The sequence below is a fragment of the Leopardus geoffroyi genome, chromosome C1, assembly GCF_018350155.1.
Source record: "Leopardus geoffroyi isolate Oge1 chromosome C1, O.geoffroyi_Oge1_pat1.0, whole genome shotgun sequence".
Classification (NCBI taxonomy): Eukaryota; Metazoa; Chordata; class Mammalia; order Carnivora; family Felidae; genus Leopardus; species Leopardus geoffroyi.
In genome coordinates this window covers 96,587,375-96,599,739 of record NC_059328.1, presented here as the reverse complement: position 1 = coordinate 96,599,739, position 12,365 = coordinate 96,587,375, and the positions used below count along the sequence as shown (strand labels likewise).

Here is a 12,365-nt window from a genome sequence, read left to right as displayed (position 1 = left end):
TGTGAACAGCCATCTGGACCAATGATGGGCTGCTAGTTTTCATATAATAAACTGGATTATAGTCCCAGTTTCTCCCTTCTTAGCAAAAGACCAGGTCAAAGAAATTCAGACAAGTGTAAAGCCTTGGAGAAATTCTCAGGAGAGAAGATCTAAAATCTTACTTGAGAGAATTCCTCTCTCGCTAGATAAATTACCCATAAATCTCTTACGATTAAGAATATAGGGGTGCCTAGGTGGCTCAGTTGGTTAAGCATCCGACTTGTGCTCCGGTCATGATCTTACGGTTCAGGAGTTCAAGCCCCACATCAGGCTTATGGCTGTCAGTGCAGAGCCTACTTCAGATCCTCTGTCTCCCCCCTCTCTGCCTCTTCCTCCTCTCTCTCTCTCCCTCTCTCAAAAATAAATAAATATTTAAAAAAATAAAAGAGGAAGAAGAATAATACTGGTTCAACTCTGGAAGAGCAATTCTAGTTCCATGAATAACTTCTCTTTGAGTGCCCATAAGAAAGCTCTTTCAGTAGAAAGTGTCCCACCAAGGAGCACCTGGGTGGCTCAATCGGTTGAGTGTCCGACTCTTGATTTTGGCCCAGGTCAAGATCTCACAGTTCATGGGTTTGAGCCCTGCACTGGGCTCTGCACTGACAGTGTGGGAGCCTGCCTGGGATCCTCTCTCCCTCTCTCTCTCTGCCCCCTCCTCCAGCTCATGCATGCACATGCATGCTCTCGCTAAAATAAATAAACTTAAAAAAAAAGTGTCTTGCCACTAAATAAATAAATAAAATTTAAAACCACTGATAAACAAAAAACTTGATAAACAACAGTTTCTTCCTTTAGTGGATGAGTCAAGAGGCTGACTTTCCAGACACAGCAAAAAGACAATCCAATCACATACACAACTGCTTCTTAAAAACACACCTTTGTAAACATACATAAATAGTATAAATACATACAATTTAGTGAGACTTGTGAGTCCTGCAAACGCTTCACTAGCATCTTCTATGGCCCATGAAATTTCATTGTTTCTTAAGTTTCTACAAAAATGTTAGGGAAAGACAGATTAGGTTAGTTAACATGACCATTATAGCACCGGGCATCATCCTGGCATGGCGATGCTAATTTTCATCCTTATTTTAACAGTTACTTACGACAAAGACTTGACTACAGTTTTTAAAGAATGTGTGCAATAAGCAAGCAAGAACTGATTCTCATAAGCAAAGAATTAAGCTGGCCTTGATAAATAAATTAAGCAACCTGGTAAGAGTATTAATCTTCCCAGCTAACAGCCCCTGATTGTGTTAGCATATTTAAAATTATAGTCAGTGTCCTGCAAAAAGCAGGAGGATTTCAAGATGCAGGGGATACGCCTTACAAATGTGATTTTAGACTAATGGGATTTCTGGGTGACCCAATCCTTCCCGCGGGCCCTTAAACCTAAAATGGCTGACAAAGAATTATGTCAGTAGAGAGCTTCATAGCTTGACAGCAATTAAACATGCCCCCTGGGAAGTGACACTGATACACCCATGCGCTGGAGTGATCACTGTTATTTTTAAAAGGAAAAGTATGGATCTTTTAAAATCCACTGTTGCGTCCTCAGAGGAAATGCAATTGTACTACACAATGCCCCGCTGGAAGAAGTACCAGTTATAGATAATCGCTTTTGCTTCCTTAAGTCATCTCATAATAAACACAAAGCTCTTTTCTTAATGAGACATTTAAAGTTGTGTGAGTAACAGGAGATAGGAGATCACGCTTCCTATTTAGCTATATCTTTACTTGAAGTGAAAGCTAACGGGTTCATTTTATTTTACTAAGCGATAAACACTGAAACAACTGACGACTCAACTCTTCAAGACTTTCCTCCATAGCACAGCATAAATACAACTCACTGGCCAAAATGAGTAAGTACTCCGGCAGGAGTATTGATCTAAAGCCAAAATTTCTCAGATCTTATTCTAATTCTGCCTTAACCGTCTCTGTGGCATTAGACAATCATTTACTTCTGCGATTATTTTCCTCAACTGTAATATTAAAAGTAATAATCTGTGGTACTGAAAGAACCTGACTGCCAGTCTTTGAAATGCCAAAAGGCTGCAGCTGCATCTAAGTTCCTGGGTTTAAGCTGGTCTAGGTTCACCTCTAATAATGCAGAAAAAAGAACAACAACAAAAAATCACTTTTAACTTTCCAGGGCCAAATCTGAAGGAAAAAATACCTCATTAAGCTAAAAAAAAAAAAAAAATTCCAATAAACTTGTGCAGGTATATACACACCTTCACAAAACTATCATGCTAACTTTCTCGCTGATGGCTAGGTCTCCAATTTGGGAGCCTGCCTCTTTTCTGAGATCATTTATCAACCCTGAATATGATGACCAAAAAGTCCCCTATTTAGGAACTTTACAATCTACAAATTCTACTAATTAGCCTTTTTCTCTTATTCTGCTCTGTTTGAAATCACTGTATTTCGTTAAAATACCTCTTCTTTCAATTACATTTCATGACAGAGTAAAACACCCAACTTACAGAAACCCAGAATTTTAGAGTGGAAATTGCCTATAGCAACCATTTACTCCTATGCCCCTCCTCCACTGGAGGAAGACAAAAAGAAAATGACACTCACAGAAGGTTAAGTGATTTTGTTTTTCAGGCAGTATGGTAAAAAGCCAGTGTCAAACAGACCTGGCTCATTGACAAGCTGTGTGACTTTCCCCTGAACGCACCTGATTCTGTCTGGTCTCTGAAACTAAGCAGGGTCAGGCCTGCTTAGTACTTGGATGAAAGACCACTTGGGAATACAAGTTGTATAACTTTAAGCAAATCATTTTAACCTCTCTGAACCTCAGCCTCCTAATATGGAAAAGAGCAATAATATCCTGTTATTCTGAAAGCACCTAGCACACATGAGCTCAGTGATAAATTTAAGGTTTTTTGTCCAAAGTCATGCAGGAAATTAGCAGCACTGAACAGGGCTCCTGCCATAGCTGTTCCCACTACACAGCCTGCATCCTTCTGAACGAGTAGCAGTTTTGAAAGTAGTTCAAGGTCGGAGGAACAAGAAAATGTGCATTCTTGACTAGCAACCGTGTTTTGTTCCATGGTAACTGAAACAAGAGATGCTCCGTTGTTCGATTGATTAAATTCTAAATTAAAGTACAAACTGAACTGGCTAGAGACAAGTAAGATTTATGTGTGAGGACAGAGACAAATAAGACTGTCTTGCTCCTAAGTCTAAGATAGAAGAACTGCAAAATGTTAACATAAACATAAATGTGCAGCTTATGATTAGTTATTTTAATTTGCTTTACTGTTTTATAAAAATTAGCAAAAAAGAAAAGACAGATGTACTTACAGTGTCTGAAGATTGGAAAGAAACCTAAATACACCATCAGCAATGTGAGTGACTCTGTTGTCCCCTAAATTCAGTTTCTCCAGTAAGCTCAGACCCACAAAGGCAGATTCATCCAGGCGGGTCAACTGGTTATAGGACAAATCACTAAAAACCGGAAACATGGAAGGTAAGGAATTCATTGTATTTTAATTCAATTTTCCTATTCTCATTCTATTTACATGATAAATTTAGAGCTTTCAACAAACTTCTAATAAAGCAGGATGTGCCACCTCATTATTGGCCATGGGAGTGACTTATCCCAACCTACTCTAGTCTCACAGCCTCCAGCCAAATGCCATCCAGCACTCACAGTTCAGACAGTCTTTGGCAGAACTCCCATGCGTCAGGGCTGATTCTTTCAACAGCATTCTGGCTCACATAGAGCTGTTGTAACATTCGCAAGCCATACAACCACCCCTTGTTCACTTCTGTAAGGTTATTATGCTCTAGTTCTCTACAGAATTAGAGAAAGAAAGGAGAAAATATGGTTCAGAACAAGACACTGCAATGAGAAGATTCCAAAACTCTTCAAGAGGTCCTGCTCCGTGAGGCCTCTATCTTTGCTAACCCAAGTAAGCCAACCAATTCTACTTGATAAATATTTAGATTTTACTTAAGATTTATCGCTAGGAGGTAGTAAGACTGTCTAAAATACCAAATCTATAAAATCAACCCACTAAGGGGTTTGATATACCTGTTTGAGGTAAATTCTGGTAATTTTCATTGGCCCCAACATTAAGAAAATAAAAACTTGTTAGACAAAATGCTTGTAAGAATGACGAAAAAAATACCAGTTCTATATAACAAAGCTTAAAGGGGGCGCCTGAGTGGCTCAGTCAGTTAAGCATCTGACTTTGGCTCAGGTCATGATCCCACCCTTCATGGGTTCGAGCCCTGCGCCGGGCTCTGTGCTCACAGCTCGGAGCCTGGAGCCTGCTTCAGATTCTGTGTCTCCCTCACTCTCTGTCCCTCCCCTGCTTGGACTCTCTCTGTCTCCCAAAAATAAATAAATATTAAAAACAACAACAACGAAGCTTAAAGAGCTCTGTGTATACTTACTTCACATCAGAGAAGCGAGAAAGAACTAATGTACCTGGGTGTAATTAAAGCAACGATCTTAGCCATTGGGCACTGACAAGTCCCAGTCAGACTCCTTTCCTAACAAGATTCTATTCCAGTTCACAGTACTTACAATTCTTCCATGTTATCCAAGCCAAAAAAAGCTCCATCCTTAAGTTTGCTAATACCATTCCGCTGCATCTTCAAAGACCTTAAGGAGTCAAGCCCTTGGAATGTCAGACCTTCTATCACCTTAATCTTGTTTCTTTTAAGTTCCCTTTAATAAAAATTGGGTCACAGTCAGACCTTTGGTTTGCTTATTTGCTCTAATAATAATTAAAATAATTTAAAAGAAAAGACAACCTTCTTAAAACCCATCTATTTAGTTACTCACAAGAACTGGAGGTGAGGTAGCTTGAAGATCTTGGGTGGAATCATGCTGATTCTGTTCCTGTTTAACTTTACCACTAGTAAGGAACTAGATAAATTATCAAAGCAACCAGCCTCCAAGATGGTTATCCTATTATTACTCAAATTCCTAAAATAAACAAGAGAACAAAAAAATTTAGTGCAATGGAACATTCTACCACCTGACAGCTACCTGAAGTCTATGACTGACACCCAGCTCTACCACTTAGCAACTATACACAACTTTACAAATCATTTAACTGCTTTGTTTATGCAAGTGCAAAATAAGAATACCAACTTCATTTAGGTTCAAATGGTATGTATGAATACGCTTTGTAAAGTGTAAAACACTATCGCACACGTTAATTATCATTGTATAGGATAAACCACTAGTTAACAAACCACTGCTATTTACCTTTTATAAAACTGTTTAGTAAAACACAATCCAGAATTAAATCTCAAAAATTAACCTGCATACTTAATACTTCCTGATAAGAGAAATAACAACAACCTCAAAAACTGCCCCTAGGTTTATTTCACATAAGCATATCAAAATCACAATAAATAACAGACATCTCTGGGAAGATAACTATCAATACATAAACACGCACTTTAAAATAAATCTACTTACAGGTATTTAAGCTGCATTCGAGGAAATGAAGATGTCCTGATTTCTGATATTATATTTGAACTGAGATCTAAATTCTCGAGAGCAAGGTAAAACTGAAACGCCTCTGCATTTATTTCTGGGATTAAATTGTGGATTCTATTAAAAAAAAAAGAAAAAAAAAAAAAAAAGACTGTAATGACGCGACTGACAGAGACCTACCCCAGACCACAAGGATGTTAAATAATCAGGATCGACAAAAAGGCTACCTAAAACAAACATTCTAAAACTGTACTGTTCATAATTTAAAAGATCTGAAATCTTACTTACAATGAGAGTTGAGTAATATTAGAGGTTGGTTCTCCAAAATATGGGATTTCTGTTAGCTCATTATAATTCATTTTCCTAGGCAAGGGGGAAAAACAGATTTAAAAGTTTAGAGAGGGAAATGTTGCCTCTTGAGTTCTGGTTTCTGGCTAATAATTATTCTTTAGGATAGGTGCCAAATTTAAAAAGGCCTATGACTCAGAATGAGATAGACTAAATGCATTATGCTGAGAAACTAAAGATTTTAATAAGAAATGCTTTTTCATGGCATAGATCTATGATTGATACCAATATTTTGCACATGAAGTATTTTTAATCCCAGCAACGTCCTTGAATTACATTTCTGACAGCTAATTTCAGTCTTCCTTAAAGAAGAAATAACTAAACCATCCATATCTTTTTATACATCTATTTATAAGATAAAAGCTTTAATTAAGTAAATTTTTAAAATACACACACACGTTTTTTGATATTACTCACAGTTAGAGAGGGTTGCTTGGGACCATGGATGAATCTGCCCACTGAGATATGGGACCCTATCATTCATTAATTTTACAGATGACGTGACATGTCACGATCTGATCCTAGCAGCCCTTTAAACATATGGTCTCCCATGTTTTAGTACGTATCTAATATAATCACATTACATTAATCTGGTTTTCAGTCACTGAACAACCTCAATAATCTAGAATACAAAGAAACCAGAAGTAAAAGGCCTCCAAGAAACAAGGTGAAGTTACAAAGTCCATGTAATAAAGCTCATGCATTTCCCATTGACGCGTTTTCAGGACTTTCTTCAGGGCCTATTCTTTCAGCTCATAAGCTTGTCAACTGTTTATTCAGTGCACAGCAGATCAGAACCAGTCAACTGGGGCAGGGAAGCAGAGAATGCAAGGACAATGACAGCATGAACAAGTCATCCCAGTCAGAAACAAATTAAACTGATAATTAATATCATTTTAGAAAATTCCCTCCAAAAAATACATAATAATACATTTCAATATTAAAGGAAAAACTTCCGTGAAGTAGAAAATGAAACTATCATTAAGAGACTTTTGGATACTGAGGAACAAACTGAGGGTAGATGTGGGTGGGAGAGAGGGGAAAGTGGGTGATGGGCATTGAGGAGGGCACCTGTTGGGATGAGCAATGGATGTTGTATGGAAACCAATCTGTCAATAAATTATATTTTAAAAAAGAAAATAAAACTATATTAACCACCACATTACAGACAACAAAAAAAAATACTGTATTTCACGTAAATCTACTTTAGACATGATGCCTCCATCTTGGACAAGTCAAGACATAAAAAAGTTTACACAATAGAGCATTTCACTGGCTCAAATTGGCAAAAAAACAAGCAAAACATATTTACTCTGAAGAGGGAAAAAAAAATCTTATTTTTGGTCCCAAGAAAGTAGATAGAATAATATTTCTACACAGTTTGCAACTAATCACCAACCTCTGGCACGATGTCCAGAGTCAGAAATAGTAGCAAAGCCAAAGACAACAGTTTAGGTTTTTAAACAATGTCTTTTAAATTTTTTCCCTCAATTTTTTGATAGCATTTCTGGATTGAACATCCTCAAATGCATAATTCACCATCAAATCTAAGAGTTTAATAAATATTTAAACAAATAAAAATAACTTACACTTCTTGTAATGTTTGAGACTCCAAGCTGATGTTCCAGTTAGACAACCGATTATGACTCAAATCCCTAATGGAGGACAAAAGATCATTCTTAGTTTGGTGTTGGAAAACAGACTTCAAGGGGCGGGGACTAAAACAATCTAAAAGCCCTATCAAACGTGAATTTTAATACAAAAAAAAAAATGTTTCTAAGGGATGAATAAATATCTAGATTTCAAAACAGCTATTTTACGTTTCATTTTTATGAGCTTTTTATTTATTTCATTTTTTAAAGTTTATTTAGAGAGACAGAGCATGAATGGGAGAGGGGCAGAAAGAGGGACACACACAGAATCTGAAGCAGGCTCCAGCCTCTGAGCTGTCAGCACAGAGCCTGACATGGGGCTCGAACTCATGAACCATGGGATCATGACCTGAGCCAAAGTTGGATGCCCAACTGTCATTTTTATGAGTTTTTTAATAAGTAACTAGGGAATACATTCACATGGTTCAATAATCAAAAAGTATAAAAGGAAATACAGTAAGTCTCCCACCCTGTCATCAGCCATACAATTTTCCTCCCCAACAGCAACAAATGAAAATATACCATTTCTTGTGCAGCCTGTCAAATATTCTATGCACGTACTAGCAAAATTTTATAAAACTGGTGGAATAATTTACACAGTAATGTGCCCTTACTTTTTTCTCATAACAATGTATCTTGTAGATAGATCATTCCACAGCAGTATTATAGAGTCCCTTCATCCCTTTTAGTGATTATCTTCTACTTTCTTATAATGGACTATACTTTATATATTTTTGAAAGAAAAAATATACTTTCTTTAAAGTAACATAATATGAATATATAATTTGCATAATAAATATTATAATATGTAATAATATACTACATTATACTTTAGGTGTAAATAAAAGAAGATTGATTTTACAAACAAGATAGTGAGCCTCTATATGAGAATTGAGGTTGGTCATATCCTTGATAGAGATACGGTCTTCCTAAAAAAAGCAATCTAACTTCAGGGAATAAAAATTCATCTCTAAATTATGTTAATGACGATGACTGTTAGTGGTGGCAGTGGCTAACATTTATTAAGTGGTAGGCACTCTCCTACATATTTTATACATGTTAACTGCCCAAAAATCCACACAACAACCTTATGAGGCAAATCCTTTTACAATTCTCACTTGCCCTAGACAGAAATAGGCAGACAAATAATTTGTCAATCCAAGGTCATACAACTAATCAGTGAGGAAGCCATAAACTTGAGATTCCATCTCACTTCTAGCACGTGGTTTGTTAGATATAGCAGAGATTTCACTGAAATTAGTCAGGAATCTAAATATTTAAATAGGCTTTAAAAATTCACCTTGATGCTTCCTGGCATCTTTACAGGGCTGAAGTGGAATCCAGCCCACTCAAGCTGTCTGCCCAAGAGATGTATTATACATTACAATATGGCTAGCAATAGGGACACACTAGAGAAACATTACAGATCACTTTATCTCACTGTGCCACCACAGGGAGTTGACAGATGCATGCAGGTTTGAATGATGTCTCTATCACAGCAGAACAATTGGTTCACAGCTAGATCCGTGTCTGTCCATATGTAAAATTTCAGCCACTTTCACTTAGGAGCTTAATTCACACATAACATAACTAAGCCTAGATGAAGCCATCACTTTTCCACAACAGTTCTAAAACCTTTACTCCAAGGTATCTGGCTGGCATCAGATATCAGCTCAAGGACACTCATGACTAGAGGTGTGTGCTGGGAAACGTGAGAGAGAAAAATAGGAATTTGCTCCCCATAAAAATCTTGTATTTGGATACTTTCATCCAATTCACACTTGCGGCTGAACAACAAACACTGAATTTTACACAAAAGATATTTACTGTGGCATTTCAACTAAAGAAGAAATTCAGCTCTTCTAATTTAAGTTAGATAGTCCACTTTCTGCTTCAACATGGTTGGTCTGGCAAGTAGAGAGCGAGTACCATCTGTGTAGCAGGCTAGCACAGTGTGATTTAATTCCATATCTCATGCTTGCTGAAATTTAATTTTTTCCCTTTCATAGATTAAGAGCTTTCATTTTATTTATTTTTTTAATGTTTATTCATTTTTGACAGAGAGAGAGGCAGAGAATGAGCAGGGGAGAGGCAGAGAGAGAGGGAGACACAGAATCCGAAGCAGGCTCCAGGCTCCAAGCTGTCAGCACAGAGCCTGACACAGGGCTTGAACTCACAGACCGCGAGATCACGACCTGAGCTGAGGTCGGATGCTCAACCGACTGAGCCACCCAAGTGCCCCAAGAGCTTTCATTTTAACCATACCAGTGCTTCCAAGGCCTTCCCAAACCCTAATCTCTCTGGCAATGTAACTCTTGACTGTATTCATCTCCTGCAGTTCTCTCATGGAAGTCAATGACAAGCAGATAATCGCTTTTAAAGGAAACCATAGTTTAAAAAATCTAAAGCAACCGAGTTAACCCAACTTACACATGGCATAAACTATTTTGTATTAAGTATCAGTGAAAACTGTCCAGTGTCTCTAATGGGGGAAAGATTAATTTTCTCTATCTCTTTGAAGAACTTCTAAAGGCTTTAAAAAATTTTTTTTAATGTTTTATTTGTTTTTGAGAGAGAGAGCAAGTGAGCACAAGACGGGGAGGGGCAGAGAGAAAGGGAGACACAGAACTGAAAGCAGTCTTTAGGCTCTGAGCTGCCAGCACAGAGCCTGATGCGGGGCTCAAACCCACCAACCGTGAGATCATGACCTGAGCCAAAGTCGATCAGTCAACCGACTGGGCCACCCAGGTGCCCCAACCTCTAAAGGCTTTTTGATAGAATCCAAAGGATACCTGAAATACTCTGGAGCCTCCCTAGAGGACAATGCTATCTTAAGAATATATACCTCAGGGGCGCCTGGGTGGCGCAGTCGGTTGAGCGTCCGGCTTCAGCCAGGTCACGATCTCGCGGTCCGTGAGTTCGAGCCCCGCGTCGGGCTCTGGGCTGATGGCTCAGAGCCTGGAGCTTGTTTCCGATTCTGTGTCTCCCTCTCTCTCTGCCCCTCCCCCGTTCATGCTCTGTCTCTCTCTGTCCCAAAAATAAATAAACGTTGAAAAAAAAAAAAAAATTTAAAAAAAAAAAAAAAAAAAAAAAAAAAGAATATATACCTCAGATGCCGCAAGTGCACTGGCATGGCGCTCGCTAGGGGTGTCGCCTTACAGAACAGATTGCCTGGGCCCGCAAAAGGATTAATATGCCTTTCTTTGGCTAGAGATTTATAACACTGGCCCTCGATGGAGGAAAAGGAAAAAGAAACAGCTAATTCAAAACCCAAACTCCTATTTTATGGATGTCTGAGCCATGTTCAGACCGTGGTTCTTTGTGTAGGCTATTCAACTGTGTTGTGCCAGCCAACAGGAGGAAAGGCCAGACTCACAGAAGGGTGTTCATTTAGAAGAAAGCAACACTAATGATCCACAAAACCTCCTGAACTTGTGTTATATCGCCAAAAGCCTAATCAGTTCAGTATTTCCAGTTAATCTACCAAAACAATATTTTAATTCTGTGAGATATACACTAGTGATATCCTATTTTGGTGTCAGTTTTTCAATAAAGTTTTGATTATGGATAAAAAAAAAAAAAAGAATATATGCCTCAGAGGTCAGAACCCCATAATGAGGCTCTGTGGACCCCTTCTGTGACAAATCCACATTAGGTGGAAGTTTAAAAACACTAACAGTGAACTACAATACATTCCTAAAATAGTGCTAGCATTGAAAACAACTACAGTAGTTCCCCCAACCCCCTTATCCACGGTGTGGCTTTGTGTGACTTCAGGTGTTCACAGTCACCCAGGATCTGGAAGCAGATGATCCTAACACTATGCTGCAAATGCCTGCATCGTTCACCTCACTTCATTTCATCATGCAGGCATTTTACCATCCCACAGCATCGTAAGAAGGGTGAGTACAGCACAGTGTTTTGAGAGAGACTGGATTCATTTGACTCTTATTATAGTATATTGTTATAACTGTTTTGTTATTATTGCTGTTAATGTCTTACTGTGCCTAATTTATAAATTTTACCATAGATGTGTATGTGTCAGAAAAAACATGGTAATATATATAGGGTTCAGTGCTATCCATGCCTTCAGGCAACCACTGGGGGTCTTGGAATGTATCTCCTGTGAGTAAGGGGGGAGGGGGACTACTATAGTATGAATCAGTGTAACTTTAAATTATCAAAATACCAGCTGTCTGACTAGAATTATATGGATTGATCTGATCATCAGGTACCATGTGCCAGGCACTGTGCTAAATGCTAGGGTTACAAGCTGTCAACTTTAGTAACCTTTTTGTCTTTTTTGAAAGCAACATTGATAGTACTCAGGTGCAGTCACTGGAGAACTAAAGATAGATTCAAGATCAACTTAACCCTTCCCCCTCTTCCCTGGAAATGGGCAAATTCTTTTATACCTAAATTTCACTCTGGAATTTAATCATGACATGTGAATATGGGAGTGCATAGACACATGCTTTCCATAACCATGCCTTTCCTATTTCTTTTTGTAAAGTACTCCAGGGGCGCTTGGGTGGTTCAGTTGGTTACGTGTCCAACTTCAGCTCAGGTCATGATCTCACGGTTCATGGGTTCGAGCCCCAGGTCGGGCTCTGTGCTGAAAGCTCAGAGCCTGGACCCTGCTTCAGATTCTGTGTCTCCTTCTCTCTTTGCCCTCCCCCACTCAAGCTCTGTCTCTGTCTCAAAAATAAACGCTTTTTAAAAATTAAAAAAAATAATAAAGTACTCCAAAACAGCTGAAGAAGACTAAAATTGGAAGACTTCTATTATCAGATATAAAACTCCTAGATTAAGAATTTGAATGATTTTTTAAAGTCTCTCATCATCATTCCCAGTGGCCA

General features: G+C 38.2%; 1 protein-coding gene across 5 annotated transcripts in view; it reads right to left on the bottom strand.

The window, feature by feature from the left end:
- LRIG2 (leucine rich repeats and immunoglobulin like domains 2) overlaps positions 1 to 12,365 on the bottom strand; it is a 161,666-nt gene that overhangs the window by 20,503 nt on the left and 128,798 nt on the right. For 4 of the 5 annotated variants that reach the window (XM_045478681.1, XM_045478679.1, XM_045478682.1 and 1 more), the window contains 8 exons: positions 7,444 to 7,509; positions 5,795 to 5,869; positions 5,489 to 5,623; positions 4,844 to 4,987; positions 4,583 to 4,726; positions 3,701 to 3,844; positions 3,352 to 3,495; positions 951 to 1,031 (listed from right to left, as the gene is read on the bottom strand). In XM_045478681.1, the coding sequence (XP_045334637.1) occupies positions 951 to 1,031; positions 3,352 to 3,495; positions 3,701 to 3,844; positions 4,583 to 4,726; positions 4,844 to 4,987; positions 5,489 to 5,623; positions 5,795 to 5,869; positions 7,444 to 7,509 (933 nt within the window). The remainder of the gene's footprint in view (positions 1 to 950; positions 1,032 to 3,351; positions 3,496 to 3,700; positions 3,845 to 4,582; positions 4,727 to 4,843; positions 4,988 to 5,488; positions 5,624 to 5,794; positions 5,870 to 7,443; positions 7,510 to 12,365) is intronic. The other variant, XM_045478680.1, reaches the window with a different exon arrangement.